Source organism: Ambystoma mexicanum, chromosome 1q, assembly GCF_040938575.1.
Source record: "Ambystoma mexicanum isolate Mex_15411 chromosome 1q, UKY_AmexF1_1, whole genome shotgun sequence".
In the NCBI taxonomy this organism is placed as follows: Eukaryota; Metazoa; Chordata; class Amphibia; order Caudata; family Ambystomatidae; genus Ambystoma; species Ambystoma mexicanum.
This window is the reverse complement of record NC_090922.1, coordinates 981274453-981294789: the sequence shown is the minus strand read 5'-3', so window position 1 is coordinate 981294789 and position 20337 is coordinate 981274453. Positions and strand designations below refer to the sequence as shown.

The 20337-nt window shown below is 42.7% G+C and overlaps 1 protein-coding gene across 1 annotated transcript in view; it reads right to left on the bottom strand.

Moving 5' to 3' along the window:
• ADGRL4 (adhesion G protein-coupled receptor L4) overlaps nucleotides 1-20337 on the bottom strand; it is a 605086-nt gene that overhangs the window by 176945 nt on the left and 407804 nt on the right. Inside the window, exon 9 of the mRNA XM_069641635.1 lies at nucleotides 13331-13536. Coding sequence (XP_069497736.1) covers nucleotides 13331-13536 — 206 coding nt within the window. The remainder of the gene's footprint in view (nucleotides 1-13330; nucleotides 13537-20337) is intronic.

Sequence of the window (20337 nt, the reverse complement as noted above, 5' to 3'; positions counted from 1 at the left end):
GTGCAGATGCGGAGACAATGGCACTAACTTGTTTGTCCATGGACAGGGTTGCATCAATGTAGACCCCTAGCGTTTTCACAGAGGATAGGACTGGGATAGTGCAGTTGTCGATGTTGAAATTGGCATAGCAGCTGTCTAGCCTGGCCAGTGTGGATTTTTGGCCGAGGATAAGGATTTCAGTCTTATCCCCGTTAAGACATAGGCCGTTAGTGGCCATCCAGGCTTGAATGGTGGCATATATGAGTTTTAGAGCTAGGGCGTCTTTGTGGTATGAGCCTGATAGAGGGAGGAGCACTTGGGTGTCGTCGGCGTAGTTGGTGTAGGCAATCCCAAGTGCATCAAGTTTCTCGAATAGGGGCTTAGTGAATAGATTGTAAAGCGTAGGTGCTGTACAGGAGCCTTGAGGGACACCGCAGTGTATTATGGATGGTGTTGCGCTCGAAATGTTTGAAAAGACTTTCATGGCCCTCCCTTCAAGAAATGAGGTTATCCAGGAGGTGGCTTGGTCAGAGAAATGTGCGGAGTGGGAGAGGTGTGAGGTGAGGGTCTTGTGGTCCACTAGGTCGAATGCCGCAGAGAGGTCGAGGAGAAGTAAAAGGGCGGGTTTACCTTTGTCCAATATCTTGGTTATTTGGTTTTTTAGGTCCAGCAAAGCAGTCTCTGTTCCATGACCTTTGCGGAAGCCTGACTGTCTGGTGCCTAGGATGGAGTTAGATTCGAGGTATAGTTGGATTTGGCTGTGTGCCACTTTATCTAGAATCTTGAGAAGGAAGGGGACAGTTGTTATAGGTCTGTAATTGTTAGGCATCGTGGGGTCGAGAGTGGGCTTTTTTAGAAGTGGGCGCACCCAGGCTTCTTTAAGACTGTCTGGGACAGAGCAGGACTTGAATGAGGCATTAATGAATGCGGTAATGATTGGGGCAAGTGGTTCAGCGCAGTCCTTGATTAATTTAGGGGGGCATGTATCGGCTTTGCAAGTCGATGGTTTCAGATGTTTCAGTATGTCCAGGACTTCTAGTTCTGAAACTTCTTTAAAGGCAAATTTGGGAATGTTAGTGGTTTTGCTATGGGATTGGGAATCTAAGTGTCGACTCTGTTTTGGCAAGGTATTGTAGTGGTCGCGGATTTTGTTTTGTAAGAGGTCTATTTTGTTGAGCATGGCGGCTTGGATACTGTTGCACCAGCCTTCATCCTTGATGATCTCGTCAGAGGAAGTGGGAGGCACTGTGAGCTCTTTAAAGATAGAGAAGAGTTCTCTTGAGTGGCACTTTGAGTCTAGTATTCGACGGTTGTATGATTCAGATTTGGCATTGAAGATGGCGTTTTTGTATTTTTTTGCAGTGACTTTGAATAAGTCTTTGGTGATGTCGCATGGGTTGGCCTGCCAGTTTTTAAGTGCTTGGCGCTTTTTGTCACGCAGAGCTTGGAGGTCCTCTGTGAACCATGCGTTTGAGTGGAAGGATTTTTTTTCTTTTTTCTCTTCTAGAGGAGCGATGGAGTTTATAGCATTGGTGAGCGTATCCTTGAGTATGTCTGCTAGGATGTTAGGATCTTGAGGGAAAGGAGGGGCGAGGCATGGGGTGTTGAGAAGGGGGCGTAGATTGTCTGCAGTTAACTTTTTGGAGCTTCTGGCTAGGGTGGCGGATTTATGTACTGGTGTTTTTCTGGTAGGTAACGTAGGGATAGAGAATTGTATGCAGCTGTGATCTGTCCAAGGGAGGAATGTGTTTTAGCCTTGTTTTAGGCCTCTGGCAGTTGGAATTGGAGATGTTAGTAAACCGCCGTTAGTGGGTCTAACGTGGATTGAGGTATAGTGTGTAATTGAATTATCCATTTCAAAATCTGCCATGGACAATTAGCATCAGCCAATTTCTTGTATAAAAGCTCTCTTGGCACAGCATCAAATGCCATTTGAAAATCAATAAAAACGAGATACAGGGGCTGTTTTCGTTGATAGGCTTTCTGAATAAGGCTTGATAAAGTAATAATATTTACACCAGTGCCTATCCCTTGCAAAAAACCTGTTTGAAATGGATGGCAAATAGTTTACCAGGGCAGTCCAAGAGCGCTATTGGCCTATAAGATCTGGGATTCTCTCGATTGCCTTTTTTAAAGATAGGGAGAATGATGGATTTTCTCCAGGTCTCGGGAATAACGCCAGACTTCAACACTTGACTAAAGATACGATGGAGAATACCTGCCCATTCATCAACGTGCATTCTTAACATAACATTATGCAGACCATCCGGATCTACTGCACGAGAGGAACTCAATTTCATAATGCAAAGTTTAATGTTGTCAATGTCAAATGAAAATTCTCCTGATGCTGTGAACGAATGGAGACATAATCGCATGTCAGAGAAGGGAGAGAGATATAATTTAAGAAAATACAACTGCCATGTCTCGGCTGATATCGAGTTTATCTGGGCTACAATTTGGGGAGTCTCGGATTTATGATTAAGCAATGCCCATATACCAGCTGTAGATTTTGATATCAGTTGTTTAAGCATGGAGGTCACCTCCAGTTCATAGAGCTTGGCTCTTCTTATTCTGGGCCATTTTTTGTAGCTTTGCTTAGCCGATCTAATTTTTTCAGCCATGTCAATTTTTTTTTACTTCCGCAATTGTCGAATTTCTTGTCTCAGATCAGATTTTCGATATTTTATTTCCGAATCATAGGCATGAGTATGCCGTTGTTTAATTAGCCCATTACCACTAACAACTCGAGAAAACATCTTTAAGGCAGTTGTATAATCTTTAGCCAAAAAATCATGGCTCTGATACATGTTCTTTAGATTGTAATCTAGGTTTCTTAATTTCTCTCTATCCCAAGACAATCTGTTTCTCCCATTATTCACAACAGCATCAGTTACATTTGTGTTCGACCACTGTACCATATTGGTGTGACCAATCTGTAATGACAATTTTAATTTATGATGATCGCTTAGATCTGTGTGAATGACCTCTAACATTTGGACAGAATTAAAAGCTTTACCATTAATATAGATATAATCAATTATGGCATGTTGGGCACCTCTTCGCCAGGTGGTCTGGGTGGGCAATCGCCCCTCACATTTCCATTTAACATCAGGAAGTTGCGCTCAGCCATAATTGAGGACCATTTAATTTCATTCCCTGTTAGAGCAGAGTCCCCCTTTGAAATAAGATGCAAGTTAAAATCGCCCAGTATTAGAATATATGTTAAACCAACCTCGAGGGCCAATGCATCTAATATTTCTACAAATTGCTTAAAAAAATCTTCTGATTTCAATGTGTTAATACACCAATAAACATTGACAATAGCTATTTTTTGATGGATATTAAATAGTTTTACCACTTGGAATGATAAGGAGGGAGACTTACAAATGATCGATTCCCGGCCACAGTTCTTTTTTACTGCTACCAAGAGCCCACCTTTGGGTCTACCAAGGACACCTTTTTCTGCTGGTGTAAACAGTATAGTGTGTGAATCCCAAATCGGTGGCAGCACGAGCCAGGTTTCCTGGAGGGCAACAACATCAATGTCAACCAAATCCCCAACTGTTATAGAATTGAGGTGGTTGTGCCCTCGTGTGTTCCAAGAAATCATTCTCAAGACTTTGACATCAGGGCATAGTTATGCAGACCTGGTCTGATCCGTTAGTTCTTGGTAGGAGGCAGTATTACAAGCTGATGTGAATATACGTGACATGTGGCCCTGTAGTGTGGTGGGACCGGGCAAAGATTCTTGTGTTAGACTAAACCCTAAGTCAAATAACCCTATTCGTGCCTGCCATAGGATCTTAGCTACCAATGATGATCGAATATACATACGTGCTACTGACAGATCAGTATGATTTATAAACTCGATTTGCTCAATATCCAATGCTTAAATGGCTGATAGAGCAGGAATTTCTGCACAGATATTAAGAACACTGGACCGATTAAGATCATAGGACTTAATTGGTGTATCTCGACATTTGATTATGAAACGATGATGAGATGGCTCTTGTTTTGCCTTAGTCTGAGCAAATTGATCTCTTGGCAGGATCTGTAACCTTACTGGGGAATGGGCCCTCCTGTCTTGATAAGTGGCAACAGTTGCTTGGGGCCCCTGCAATAGTGGCTTAAGTGAGGGAAACTCTTTTTCTGTCATTTTCTGTAAATTAGTCTCATTTGACTGGTGAATAAAGGCTTCAATAGAGGCTTTAATTTCTTCCCGTAGATCTTGTCGGGAAACTGGGGGAGGTTAGAAGCAGAGGCAGGAGCGGAAGCCTGCAGTGGATGGACATGCTTTGTCTGTAAATTGGTGCTGGAATTTCGTGTTAGATAAGCCTCAACTGAGGCTTGAATTTCGTCCTGCAAGTTACTTGTAAGACAATCATCTTTTGTGGGAGCATCAGTGGCGACTGAACTCTGAGCTGAGTGGCAATGTGATTGTGAGACTTGCAGGTTGTCAGATTGTAGACCTTGAACCTTGGCCTGACCACCCAAGATTATTGAATGCGGAATATCACACTGTTCCTGCCTTCCCATCTGTGAAGACTTATTTGGTAAAAGCTTCATGTATGAGTCGATTGATTTCTGTAGCTGGGTCTGAATCGCCACCAAGATGGGGGCGCTCTGAGCAATGGAGGTTTGGTTCAGGGACTTGGCCAGAGCTGCTGCAGCAACTACAGAAGACAGCGAGGACGATAATTCTGGGCTTTTTAACTGATGGACTCGATGTTCGTTGCTGCATTCGACCATCTGCACTAGATCATCCAATGGTTTATGCGGCACTGCCGCCACAACTGTTGGAATTGCCTCTGGAATCTGTAAACCAGGATCAGATGTAGAAATATGCGTCTGATTCATTGGCGAGTCCACAAGGTTTTTCCGTTTTTTCCCCACTGTTGGTTTCGGGGCAGGTAATTTGGATTTGACGGGTTGCACTTTCCTCTTTTTGCTTGGCCATGACGTGCAAGATTTAGCAGAGGTCGTGCTAAAGACCTCAAACATATTTTTTGAGGCCGAAGTATCAGAAAGCTGAATTTTCTCAGGGTTAGTAACAGCTATGGGCACAGGTGCAGCCGCAGGACCAGCTGAATTTGTCACCGCAGCGGTCACTGTGTCCTCAGAGATCTTAGAGGTAATGGCATGAGATTAGATTCTTCTGTTATAATATGGAATTGGGCTGACGCCGGCACACTAGGCGTGTTAGATTGTGTAGGCAGCAGCCCGGCAAAAGTGAGAGAATTAATGTCACACGTTTGCGTGTAAACTGCTTGTGTAAGTTTAGGGCTCAGCGATTCATGAGTTTGAGGAGAAAGATTGGGTCGTGTTTTAAGTTTTGAATATAGTGAAAGCAATTGTTCAAGACAAACGGTCTGTTTAGAGACCTTTAAATCCAGCCCCTCATATAATGTTGCCACAGCTAGCAAGGCTGTGTTCATAGCTGCTAACGTGTTGTTCAAAGCTGGGGCCTCTGGAAAGGAATATCTCTCCCTGTGAACAGGATTCAAGAAGAAATCAGATACTCGAGCACCCTGATCAAAACGTGGTGGCCTCGAGGTGGGCGCTATAAATGAAGCTGCTTCCTCAATTGATGCAAGAGGAGGGTTCAAGCCTTTTACAGGGGATTTCATTGGTTCTGCTGCTGGTGTATCGCTGTGAGACAACACTGGTGACAAAGTTTCGCCATTTGTGCCAAAGTGGCTATTAATACCTTGTTCTAGTTGGATTAAATTACCAGTATTCGAGCACACATATAAGACTTCTTCAGAGCGCTCATCAGTTCGATTAGAGAGGTTCATAAATTCGATATCCTCCTCCTCTATTTCTCCAATCATGGTCAAATGGGTGTAGGCTTGTCTCCATTTTTGTTGGGCCAGGACAGAGCATGGAACGGGTTGTGGCATGGTGTCCCCTGGGAAGAGAGCTACAACAGGTCGTAGGTCCCCCACAGAACAGGCCGTTATTAGCATATTATCAGTAGGGGCACCATGCAAACTAGTTTCTCGAGATGAGATGTCAGAAGCTACTGTATGCATGGGGTCAGGGATTATGGGGCCAGATGGCTGAACTGCCGCGCAGGTTCCCATGGAATCAATTTGGACCGTGGGGATAGGGTGACCAAAGATTCCCTCAACGTCAGACATTGTCCGCTCCCTTGGACACAATCGAATGTCATCAGAGACTGAGTGTGAGCGCTGGGTGGTGACACGCCCAACACTTGATAATAAACTCATGAGTCGGGGTTGGAGAAGAGCTTTTCTCATGGCATTCTCACGACCCGGCTCCATCAGTTTTGATCGGGTCTCCCGAATGGGTGGCATACTGGTAGTCAGTGTGTAAGGGAACATTCAGTTAAACTCTAAATGCGAAAATCAAATGATAAAAATTAAATAAATAAAAGTTGGCTTTAAAATAAAATAATAATGCCTAGAACCGAAACCCGGCGACCCGCGAATAGCAAACAGTACTTGTAGTACTTGCCGGGTGCACGCGCGGGTGCGCTATGACGTGGGATAATGTAGACAAACCAGACGTGCCTGCTGGGGGGTGGAGCAAAAATGAAAAGGGATACCTTTAGAAAAAAAACACAAAAAGAGAAGTAAAAACAATTTAGTAAACTACTGGGTGAAGAGGCTGTGGGACACGCAGGCACTATGTTTGCTGATCAGTAGGCACAACGTGCACAACGTAACCACTGTGTGAGAGGGCCCAACGTGCTTAATAACAGTCACCTTTGTCGGTTTCTTGTGTCCTGGCAGGGAGGTGTTGCAGAGTAAGACGTCCTCCAGGTGAATACACAGCACTGCAGGCACAAGAAGCCGAGCAGAAAAAAGTTCAAAGAAGTGCTCCGTGAGAATTCCAAAAATGCTCTGTCTCCAAGACCTTGAACGCGCAGACTACCGGCACAGCAAACAGTACTTGTAGTACTTCCCGGGTGCGCGCGTGGGTGCGCTATGACGTGGGATAATGTAGACAAACCAGACGTGCCTGCTGGGGGGCGGAGCCAAAATGAAAAGGGATACCTTTGTCGGTTTCTTGTGTCCAGGCAGGGAGGTGTTGCAGAGTAAGATGTCCTCCAGGTGGATACATGGCACTTCAGGCACGAGAAGCCGAGCAGAAAAAAGTTCAAAGAAGTGCTCTGTGAGAATTCCAAAAATGCTCCGTCTCCAAGACCTTGAACTATAGGTTGCACTTTCCTCAATCAGGAGGACAAAATGAGGGGGGAGAGATCTGGTTCATATGATTGTTGGGGAGAATTCTCAATATGTGCCAATTCCTCCCAATTTATAGCCCTTGCTAGTCTTTGGGACTTTGAACATTTCCATTCAATGTGTTTTCTGTATTTGTTTCTTTTTGAATGATGGAGTCTAAACAACTCCATAGGCATCATTTTTTCAGTTGTGTTACACAGCACCTTCAGTGCAGTGGCACAGGGAAACCTTTTCAGGCTTTCCCAAGGTTTAAATACCTTCTCTGGGATAAACTTCTGTTTCCCAGAGTAAGTAAAGTGAAATTGACTTTACTAGTCTTTTTAAATTCCTAGACCCAGCACACCCCATCTTAAAATAGAGTGCTCGAGGGGTTACTTTGTATCCTCTGTGGCAAGATACTCATGTAGCAGTCAAAAGCTACCCTTTCCTCTCAGAATGGCTGTTGGCAGTGGTTTTACAACGAACTACCATGATTTTTCCCGTCCACGAGCGCCGGTAGTGTTAAATCGCATGAGCCATGTTTTTCAAGATGGTGTCTGAGCCTCCTTGGTTTAAACAGGTCCCAGTCTTCCTTTATTGCCATTTCTTTTAGGAAAGGTCCTTCTAGAGTTTGTCTCTGTGTGCCAAACTAGGTTTGGTCCCTTTGTTCCTTCGCCTTTGGCGGGCTTCAGAAGTGAAGACCGCCTCTGGTGCCTGAGTGTCTGGGGTGGGCAGATAGTGAGGGAGGTGCCTGAAACCCCCTGTGCTTAGTCTCCTAGGAGACCCAAATGCACTCTGTGGTGATTGGCTGACTGATTGTCTGGCAAGGACAGCCACCCTGCTGGGTGAGTGACAGCTAGGCTGGAAAGAATGGGAGAGAACTAAATAAGAGGTGTGTCTCTTGGCTTGGAAGGCAGAGTCGACCACTAGAATGAAAGAACCGAAGACGAGCTTGAAGAGGACGGCTTCTGCAACTCCTGGACTATTGGTTTGCCCGGTGAAGCCCTGCTGCAGGTCCGAATCGCCAAGTTCATCTCGACAGAGAAACCCCTACAAGGATGACTTCTTCCTTTGAGTTGGTGGGACCAATCATCTCGACAGTAAGCAACCTGGATACCAGTCTTGGAGATGGTTGTATTTTCCTCAGAGTGCTGCAGGAAACCAAATAACCAGGGAGAGGGACACCAGTTTGTGTGCTTTACTCACAACCACCGGAATTGAAGATTTGCCAAGTGCCAGCATTTTGACCAGTCCCAGTGCAGTGCAGGAGTCCCCCGACGTCCTCCCTCTTGTCCCCACAACTGAGGCACAGGAACAGCGAGAATGCAGGAACTGTCAGGAACAGAAGTCATCAGCTGCCTCTTTTTCTTCATTTGTAAGGTACTGTGAAATCAGACTGAGAGTACTTACCTCTCGCGGTGAAAGTGCTTGAAACCTTTGCAACTTGCAGGCCTAATCAGCTTGTGACCCCAACATATGATTCTTCTTTTTACAAACTACTTCTGAGAACCTTTGCAGAGACTTTACTGTTTACTTACCAGAACCGTTTTTATCCTATCCAAGACTTTAGCCCATTGACTTTGGCCTACCCTATTGAATTGAATTGACTCTTCTAGTGAACACAATGTATTTGCACTGTCTAAGAATAATTGTAACCTTTCATGTTCTAATAATCTTTGCCTTTTACTCCTCTTGAAAGTTTTCTGAAATAGTATTGAAGTATTTTTGTGTGTGTTTATATTGCCTCCTTCTTATGAATGTTTTATAATTGACAGATGAATAAATCAAGAAGTATTTATCAAAGAAACCTTGAGTGTAAGAGTTTACTTGAACACTTGTGATTGTAGACCTCTGTGTAACATCATTACTGCTCACATTTCCCTCTTGAGATAAGCCTGGCTGCTCAGCTCAGCTACCAGAACTGTGTAGTACAGACTTAATCAAAGGTTGGTTTTGCTTACACCTATAGTCCTAGTTGTGTGAAGAGGTCCCAAAGGGTACTGCATAATTTGCCTAACAATGATGAAAGAAAATGTGTAAGTAATGTTTTACTACAACAGAGCCTAAGATCTCCATCAATATTGTTGAGTGTCAATGTGATCTTCCCTCTTACCAAATGACTAGATGAACCCCCAAAGCTATGGACTACTGTTTTTGTGCCTGTCCACAAAACCTACTCCACATTCACCTTCTACTGGAAATCAATGAAGTGAACTACTCAATTGTTGTTCTCCCGATTGGTTCCATGCATCTCTCAGGCTATGTTTCGATGCATATGTCTTTTATCAAACTTTCCTTCACCAAGCTCATCTTGTTCTGTATGTGAACATAGACATGTGAACTCATGTATGTCTGAACATTCAAAGCCTCAATGCCTACCTGTAATGATTAACTATTGCAATGAGTGTAAGGCACAAGTGCAGAGAAGGAGGCACTCACACAGACATGTCAACACATTCTAAAACAACAAGAAGTAGAAGTAATCTCCAGTGGAGACACATATTGCCTATGCTGCAAAACTGAACTAGCCAGACAGAATATGGAAAAGTTAAAAGGCCAAGCTGTTACTGCTCAGGACAAACCCCAATACTTGTGGGGGTGATGACACAAGAGGCAAAGTCTCGGCTTTCCGAATTAGAAAACTAGAATCCACCAGAGCTGCCCACGCAGTAGAAGACAGGGATGAGAATCTAGCATTTAGCAACCTTTAAAATAATCTTTATAAAAAGCTACACAAAAATATCTAAAAGAATAAAGGAATTTGTGAATATTTGGGACTTACTGCAAAGTAAAGAGTCAAGTGAGAGATCTCTAAATACAAACCTAACTCTGGAGTAAATCTTAAAAGCCCTTAATTTGTTCAACCAAACAATTACCCAGGTCTTAATTATCTGACGGAAAATTTCCACAAATACTTTTTGAAAAATGTGCCCACCCTCAATTGCCAGATTAGAGCAAGTAAATGCATGGAGAGTAATGCTGATGGCACATAGAAGGAGCAGTGGCAGAAGGAATATCAGGGAACATGTTGGGTAGGGTTAAGGGGATGGAGGGAGGTGTCCCAATGTTGGGAACACAAGGGGAAGATTACAAAATAAGGTGTGTGTCTCGCTTTTGGTTTGAGATCTCTCCGGATAGAATGGATGGGCATGAATAGAGAAATCCTCATTTCTAGAGGAGTGTTTACAGTAAAAGGCCAGACGGTCCATTGGCCTTACACCCAAAATCAATCCAAGATTTCATGCCTTTAGAGAGAGGCTAAACAACAGATGATTAGGTAAATTAAACCTGAATGTGAGGCCTCCAGAAAGACACCCAGAAGTACACAGTTGGTCATTCCTTGTGTTGAACCTTGGTAGGATGTTGAGTTAAGCACCCCATGCAATTCCAACAAGTACATCCATTCTTAATTAAGGGTGGTGTTGATATTGATGTCACTCCTTTGCCAATTTTCCAAGCCCTACCTTGCATTAAATTCTTCAGACCTGAGCAATAGAAGGTTCTCTTTCTTTTTGAAATCCAGTTGTATTATAATTATCACCATATTAGTATTACAGTTTTGGATGCCTGCTATGATCCTGAACTGATAATGCAGGTGAACGGCTTTGCATCTCTAGGATAACCACTTCAGCCCATTCTGGGGAGGATGAGTCTTTGTATCACTATGACAGTCACCGGGACCATCCAGGTTCAGAGATGTGAAGCTGTGTACCTATGTGCTAATTCTAGGGGTCAGGTTCTGTGGCACCATGTTAAAAATGAAGTTTTTATGTAATGCTTCCTGCTGCTGATCCTCTAAGCCCTGTAATAATAGGTGTTGGAATTAGACACAGTGATGGTACTTAGTGTATAGACCTCTGACTGGAGAAAGTCTGAGTTGGCCTTGCCGGACTTTGAACCTGCGCCACATAGACTAAAATAAAAATGTTTTAGACAAGTATTTAACTCAGAAAGCTTCCTTATATGCTTAATTTCTAGAAGACATCATTTCGGCATGTGACTTGTTCTAAGTCAAATCTCAGACACCCATCCGTCCTTTAGGCAAAGTCTGCAGTCTCTGGGAAAATTTCCAGTACCCATTATTTCTGCAGATAGCATATTCTCTTTCTCTGCATGAACATCTCCTTTCAAGGGTCAACAGTTGGCCTATCCACATGTACCCATAGAGTCCACCTTGATACATTTGAGCAGTTTTATATCCCTGAGTGACTGATCAGATTCTGTCCTTGCTAATGGTGACATGTTATATGTCTGAAATCGATAAAGCACATAGCTCTTTATTCCTCTGAGTGACAAGTTTTATTGCCCTGTGTAAGCGAACCCCAGGATCCATCCTTCATAGAGGTAACATAATGCATTCCTTGTGTTCATTTCATTACAATTTTTTAAAACTCCTTAAATTCATTGTGCTTGTGACTCATTAATCCCTGGCACATCTGGATGGGATAACAATTGAGGTTGGCCTATGCTACCGCTGTGGGTATTTATATATACATTTATAGAGTGCATTTCGCCAAAAGTGCTCAACAAAGTGTTTAAAAAAAAACAGTGCAATCCAATGATAGTGTAAAAATCAACAGGAGCGGGAGAAGGAAAAGGCAACAGAATTAGGAGGAAAGGGAAGATAGAAGATGAGCTTTCAGATTCAATTGAAAGATACAAAGAGTTGTAGAAGAGCAAAGCGACAGAGGAAGGGATTTCCAATTTTTAGGAGCTAGAAGAACACGGAACAGAAACAAGAAGAGGCACACAGTGATTTAGGGATAGTAAGAAGGGATAGATTTTGTGATCTACGAGAGAGAGACGGGACATAGAATGAAACTAGAGAAGAAAGATAAGATTGAGCTAGACCATGGATTTGTTTAAAGACAATTGAAATAAAAAGATAAAGAAGATGTGACTCAAAGGGAATCAGTAAAATGGAGTGTAAGGAAAATGTAAAATAAGAATTAGAAATAAAGAAAAATGGAAGCCAAATCGGGGAATTAAGGATAGAACAAAGAGTGGGAAGATTGGAGGCAGGAAGACCAAGCAGAAGACATGAACAGCCTCTAGGCCATAAAAGCAAGGCCATGCAGCAGATGGAATCAGGTTGGTAAGCAGGCAGCAAACTCTGCAGATCTTATTTGCACACCACGGCAGAGCGAGCAAGCCCGGTTCCAGAACCTGACCTGTCTCTAAGTGTTGCTGGTTGAAGAGGGTATTATGCGAGCACACCTTGAGTAATTAAATATTTGTGTTACTCACAGGTCGATGATCACTCTAATTTTCTAAATTTCCAGAACCATCCTTCCTTCAGTCGACCAATATCTCTATCGTTGGTGAACCCCCAAAACCCATCCTCACACAAGTAACTAGATTATTATCCTCTGTGTCATTACACAGAAATAATTCTTGCTGTAGGTATTTGGCCCACGACTTCTTTGAAAATTATCCAAACCCATGTTTCCAACATAACAAAAATGTTTGTTTGTTTAGCACTTATTGGTGCATTTTCACATTTCAATGTCAAATTCTCTCCTCATGCTGATCCCCAGAGCCCATTAACTCTAGAGGTAGCAGGTTTGTCTTTCACCATGGGTACATTTAAAAGGTGAAATTAAGTGTAATATCCCTGGGACAATGGACTTCTTAGAGGTGAAATGTAGTGTTGTGTCCTAGTGACAAGGCCTAGAATCCATCTGCCCCATGACTGAAAGGTAGTTTGTCCATGAGCAGATCTCCAGACTTTCTCTACAAGTGACGATTCACTATCCATAGGGAAACTCAGCGAACCCATCAAACCTTCGGGTGGCAGCCCAGGGGGATTGGTGATTCTCTTTAGCTCATGGTAAAAGCTTATCTCAAAAACTCCTCCTTCCTAAGTGAATGGCAGTCCTCACTGAACCAATCCTTCCTACAGGTCATAGGTAATGTATTCCTTCCAGCAGGGTTCAACCATGTTGTCACTGTGTACAGCTATTTTACTTTGCACCAGAGACTACAGAGAACTTTGTTTTAAATGAGTGCTGCTATACTGATCCCAAGTCACAATCCTAAATGTACACCTGGTAATTTTGGTCCCTTCCAAAACATCAACATATTAAAGTTGCACTACAATATCTTTTTGCTACACAACCAAAGTCATTTAGTTTATAGAGTGGATACAAACATGCACCACTTACCTGTAAGTGTTCTAAAATGAAGACTATTTTGTCAATCTGGTAGAGGGTAGATGGATTTGACTTGATAGCAGCAGCCATAACATGTGAGTTTACTACTTCGCTTGGCTCCAATGGATAATTGCTGCTGTCGGATTCCTCCGAGCTTCCAGAAGGTGCAAGCAAGGAGCCAATGTTTTCATAGCGAACAAATACAACGGTCACCATACCTATTAAGATATAAGATTTCATGTCTAAGTTCTTTCAAAATAACAAAGCACATACAGGGTGAAAAGGCGTTTCAGTGCTTGGATGCATTAATAATGATGCACACTATAAGGCACTTGTAAATGAGTGATTAACACACGTAAGGTTTGCTGTACAAGATTTAATTGGCATGTGTGTTAGGAAGGAGGTCGTTTTCAATGTTTTGCGCTTGGTTCATGGCCTGATTCAAAGTATTGACACTGCCATAATTTTGTAGTCGAAGATAGACCAGCTCCAGCAAGTAAAACCTAACACATAGTTTTCTGTCTCAAGCCAAATGTGTTATTCTAATGTTGAGATGTTTCAATAAAGTGTCATATCATAGAGCAAAGTGTGTTCCTACCAACTGTCTTATCAATGATCTATGAAGTGACCTTTTAACATACGCATGGAAGCATGAGTACGTTGGATATGTTACATTGGTGCAGCATTTTCAGCTCTACTGCTACTCAGCACTTTGGTTTCCTGTCCTAAAGGCACCCACTCAGAGACAAACACCTTGATCAGAATAGTGTCCTTTGTGGCCTGTTGCAGTTATGTAAACACATTTGTCTCAGCTCAAAAAATAAGGTTTCATTGACCCTTACGTGGAAAAACACCTGAGCTGTGCTGTTGGGCAGATTGAAAGCAAGTGACTACACTGGCACAAAAGGCTTCATTGAATTTTATTTTTTTATTTTATTGTTAAAAGCGTGGACCTAGCCTAAGAGCAGCAGAATGCTTTATATGGCACGGGTAGCCCGCATATGGGCTGGTAACAGTAGCACAGTGCTGTGAGTTACGGTCTGTGCGTAGTTCTGAATATGCATTGGGATTAGTTCTTGGTCAAGTGTTGTTGAAAAAGACATGTTTTGAGAGATTTGCAAAACTGGAGATTTGTGGGGGCTTTCCGAGCAGATATCGGTATAGAGTTGCAAAGGGTTGGCGGGTGACAAGAGAAGTATTTACGGATCCTCTCTTTGTTGGTGACTTGTGATTCAAGCCAGTTGATCAATTTGCTGCGTGAGGAGCAGGTGTCACCAGATAAGTGGAGCTTAGCCACCAGGTGCACTGGTGTGCTACCTGTGACTGCTTTATAGATGATAAATGCCTTGAACAGTAAGTTTGCATAGGTACATTTCTGCGCACCTCTAACTAGATGTGCTGCAGTGTCATGAACTGCTTTAAGGAGAGGCACGTGAGTGCCTGGGAGCCCCAACAGGAGGGCATTTTCAACATCTATGTGTGAGACCACAAGTGCCCGCACTGCAGGCAGGAAGCCCTGTGGCGGGGGGGTAGGGGGAGGGCTTGCAGGTAGGCAGAATCCTTTTTGTGAATCAGCCGACCTGCAACATGCAGGCAGAGGATGTGCCAGAGGAATGTCCCCCACACGCCAAAGTATATCCTGATTGGGAAAGGGGTGCACTTCTATCTGCAGCCGATCTCTTAAGTTATCGCTGGAGCATGCTCTGCTCTCTCGCAGGCCAGGCTCAAGTAAATCATGAGTGTTTAGAACATTTGTTTTTCATTTGTTATACTACAAAAAGTGGTGGAAATGGAAAAACTAGATGTGATTGTCACTGCAGCTGTGGCTGTGATCACTGACCCATGTGGGTAAGGGGCTGGACCCTGTCTCCACACATATGGGCTGAATGTGTTAATGCCTTATCTAAGTAAAGGGCATGCTGGTCGCATCCTGGTATGTACAGCAAGGCATGCTGACAGTCCTTTGCAACGGCATCCAGTCGCTCCATGCAGAGAAATCTCTGTGCTTTCAGGCAGGTAAACGAGGCATCAGAATGTGAGATAAATAGGGTCGAAGTACCACAATTTGACTTTTGACTTTCAAAATGAGCAATGCATATGAAATGGAGTACACTTGTCAGTCGCACATGCTGTTTATGAATGACTTGGAACTAGATTTTGCCATACATAGGCATGAATCAGAAATCCTGATGTTTTGTGCACATTAGACACAATTCAGATAACAAGCCACATCCTGCAAGGCCTTCCTTTGAATACGAGTACTAATTCTGTGCGAGTAACTTTGTTAGCAATGTGTCCCAGTATGTTTTATTGACAGAATCACCGCAAGTGTCTCTCAGTCCTGCAGCCTCACTTCTACTTTTGCTTCCTAATTACCACCCCTTCAAAAACACAACACTGTCCTCATTAACTTCTCACTGACCTATATTCATTTAAATATTTCAGAGCACTGAATGCAAGAAGACATCACACCTTTGACTTCTCGTCCTCTGCATTGCACCTTGTCATCACATGTGAGCACAATGTCTTCCTAATGTCCTGCCGTATTTATCTGTACATGTAAATGCAAGGCACCTCCTAGGCTTCATCTTTCAGAATTATGTCATCCTCTACGCCATGCCCCAGGTTCAGACGTGCTGATGTTAACAGGCTTACTGAGACCACCACGCTAAATATCTCTCCTTCTAATGTTGAGACACATAGGGCCTCATTCTGAGTTCGGCGGTAAGGGTGCCGGTAAACCCTTACCGCCCTATTCCGAGGTCCCTTAGCAGGACCCGCAAAGGACGTGTGGTCTGACCACACGTCCTTTGCGGGTCCCGCTAAGGGACCAGGGTGCTAATAACGGGCCCTATGGGGCTCAATTGGGAATGGGGAATGGTTTACTGAATGGGGACTTACTGGGCCCTCCAAGGTCGGAATGACCCGGTAAGTCCCCATTCAGCCAGACCGGACCCGGGAGGCAACCATGGTACTAATAGCACCATGGCTACCTCCAAACTCGGAATGACCCCCATAGTATTGACAGCCTTGTGGACGGCCTGAAAGGCAGTGCTTTGGCGCTGCCTTCCTATTGCTCCCCTACATAAAGCAACATGACAGATCAGGCAGATCAGGGCTAACTGAATACTTTTCCACCAGCTTTGGCCGTTCCTTTCGCAAGTAAGGCTATTAGTGACGCATTCACGTTCAAGAATACAGATACAATTGTCACAGGCAAAACGACTTGCACTACCACAAATAATGATGAGCCTATTGTTTTTGCGGCTGCAAATTCCCCTGTTTTATCAGTCGAGCTAACAAAGTGTCTCTCCTGAATGCGTGGTAGTTAGGCAAACATGCCAGTGACAGAAACCTGGCTGAAGTGGACCAAAAATAGACCTGGCCATACAAGCAGCATATGACATTTTCAGTCAAAACCGTGAAAGCAATAATGTGGGGCGGGGTTGCATTCTGGCAAGAAAATGGCTCTGCTTTTTTGATTTGCCGAAGATCACTCCTAGTAACAACAATTGTGTGAATATCATTCTATTATACCACCCTCCAGATGAAATGCTGGATTTAATGAGGAAGTAGCATGCCTTTTGACATCATTGAATACCCACATTGATCAACAATTGTACTGGGTGACTTTAATCAATGGTGAGGAGATGCCTCCGATAGAGGAGAGCTAATTCTAGAACAACAACTCAATAATGTCGATGTCACAGTGCACAATAAAGAACCCGCACATGTAAACATGTTTGAATTGATAGGGGACAAATACATCTAATCAAAAGGAGAGTGGGAAGAAAGTACATGGAGCATAACCTGATGAGCAAGCAAACTGGGTAATCTGTGTGCCTTGAGGAGGGTTACTAGAAAGTGAGGGTGCTCCCAGCGAGGTTGGGGTTCAGCTGTGTGAAGTAAATTCAAAGGTTTTGTAAATTCGTAATTGAAGAATTCTGAACTTTGTGAAAAGTATGTAACAGCATATTTTAATGGTTTGGGATCTGTATTTGTATAGCTAAGGTTTAAGTTGAAAACCAAATGCTAAAAAATAAAAAAATAAAAAAAATATTCTAGATTGGGTAGTGTCCAGGAATATTAATATAGGGACCATAAGCACCCAACCATATGTTTTGGTAGATCATTTCTTTGTAGAATTTCGGTTGGAAATAACTGTGAAGCCAGAGCAGAAACTAATATTCCAAAATGAGTTGTCAGTAGAAACATGAATAAGGTACAACCAGAGGACCCAGCCAACTGTACAAAATCACTTATAGATTCCACTACTGACATGGACCCCCGGTGTGCTCTGGCTGCTTCCTATCGGAAGCTGCTCAGAAACGGGCAGAATCACCATAGTTGGTTTACACCCACCCTGACTAATCTCAAAAAAGAAAAAAAGACAGGTAGATCATGTTTGGGCTAAGAGTAAGACTGATGTAAATAAGCAGGGGTCCCCAAATTTTTGTGAGAAATGAGCAAAATGTGCATATAAAATGAAATGGTGAACAACATCCGCTGTTCGACTGAATATATCAGTGTTCAAGTTGTGGAAAAATGATTGCAACACAAGTTCCAAAAGTAATCAAATTAAGGTCAGTCATAGAGCTTATGAATTTGCAGTACGTAACATTTATTTAGACCTTGTGCAATTCTAGTCCAGGAATTTTTAGGCAAAGCCGGCCTGCCAAGTTCAATAATATGGTAGGGCTAAACCATTACCAAAGCCTTTGGGTTCTTTGGTCTTCTGTCAGTTACATGTCTGGGATCTTTAGTGGCAAACGGTGCACTACTAAGCATACAGGATCAGTAATACTAGTCAGAGCATGGTAGGCTTTACAGATCACTTCACTGGGGCTTTGCATGCAACTCCTATAAACCTTATTGCCATGTAATGGTAGATAGTGCATTTCAAAGCACCCATCACTGGTTATATTAGTTAAAGAGTGGTTAGCAATACAAATATAATTTTTCTAAAGAATTTGGAGCCTCTTTGAAGCACCCAAAATGGATTTTCCAGGACGTTTAGTGCCAAAAATGTATTCAAAACTTTGAGCATTTGAGGACCACTTCATGAAAGATTGTGGTGGTGTTCATTAGGTATTTGGATTAAGTGTCTTGTTAGTTAAAACTTATAAACAGTAACTTAATTGGATTTCAATATAAGGCAAACTATTTGATTATAAAAAAATTGCCATGCATTTGCCTTATCTGCCCATTATCCATGTGCCAGGTGGACAGAGTATCAAATGCTAAAAAAAAAAATAATCCTCCAGGACACTATGTAACACTAAATGTAGGTGACACTTAAAGTAATATTGCTGATAAATATAATACATGGTTGCATCAATAAAAAACCCACTTGTACAAAAATCAGCATACATGCTTTTTGCCTACATGCTGGAACTGGGACATACAATCTGGATAAGGCCTGTCAAATTATCCCTCAAAAAAAGCTACTAGATAAGGCCTCGGAATCGGACCACTGCAGTAAGGTAGCTCAGACACCACTTAGTACTCCGATAAATGAAAGTAGCTTAATTACAAAGTCCTTCACTGTCATTCCTACCTTGGAACCAGCTGCTGCTATCACGGCAGTGGCACAGAAATCGGGTCTGGAAGCCTAAAATCAACTGAATGCCCCTCCAAAGATGGGCTCCTCCCAGAACCTGCGTATTAGAAATTGCCGGATGCCTAAGATAGAAGACACGAACACTCAGGATTTTGTCTTAGACCCGAGAAATGTAATCATCACTAATTTAAGCAAGGTTAAGGGCCATGAACCCAAAGAAGCCCTACGACTCAAAGTCCTAGCCTGGCTTAGACAAAGAACGGGGCCGGGTGTGGTCAGGTTGTCAGATCTTAAAATCCTCCGTAGGATGGACCTGAGAGACTGGAATACATATGACAATAAATACTGCGTCTTGGTGGGGTGTGGGTCCAGTTCCCTACATGTCTTCCTAAGACTGTGTAGATATATGCCGAGGGGATCCACTTGTTGTAATTTGATTATCTGATTATTTATTCGGCTTTAGGCGGTTTCTCCAACGTTATGCTTTTTTTTGTTGCTTGCTTTGTATTGTGTTGATGACAAATTCCCCTGCTGCTCATTTTTGTTCTTGCTCTAAGAATTGTTTGTATTGTTTGTTTCTTTGTTGTATGCGCCCATAAGCCTTTGGGTACCCGGTGCGCAAAAGAAATAATAAACAAAAACATAAACATATATAAATTATTTAATAAAGGAAAGATGGATATGAACACTACTTATTTCTCCATTATGCACTTACTAGTAGTACAAAGGAAGAAGATGATTATTTTCTCCAGGATGCAAACATGGGTACATGGATCTATTATTTTTCTCATTAAGTCATTTTCCAGCTGGGCAGAGAATCTGAAGATGATAACTTTTTAACTATTACACTGCAATAACAGTTTAAAAAATAATTACATGGTGGCAACAAACACACATTTTGTATCTACAAAAATAAGCAAAGTGGAACCACATCATGCTCATTGGCTTACATTCCTGCACATCGCAGAACTGCCAGTCCTTGCTAAACTGCTGTTGAGGTCTCATCCCATCAGCATCTCCTTCTTGGCCTAACTGACATTGCCCCAAGCAACTGGCGAACAACATTTTAGGTTGCTGTGAGCAAGATTTTGCTCCAGAGCTACATGTTGGGGATCACTGAAATAAGGCAACCTAGAAATCATTAGAGAAGACTTACTTATACTTTAAAAATCTATGAATCAACAAAGAGCTTCTTTAATGAATACATTGATAGTAACACAAGTAAGTGCTGATAGTAACAGTAAGTGCTGATAGTAACACAAGAAGATCTTTGACATTTTGAAAAAGCTTGAGACACCTAATGCACAGCCCCAGTCTCTTGTGGCCACTAATGAAGACTGTATTAAAGTACAGCATGCCATTGCTGACACGGTCAATCTGGCCCACACAAGAATTGCCAATAATGTGGATGTGGATGGGCAATCCGAATTGTTGGAGGTCAGGGAATGTAGCATACAAT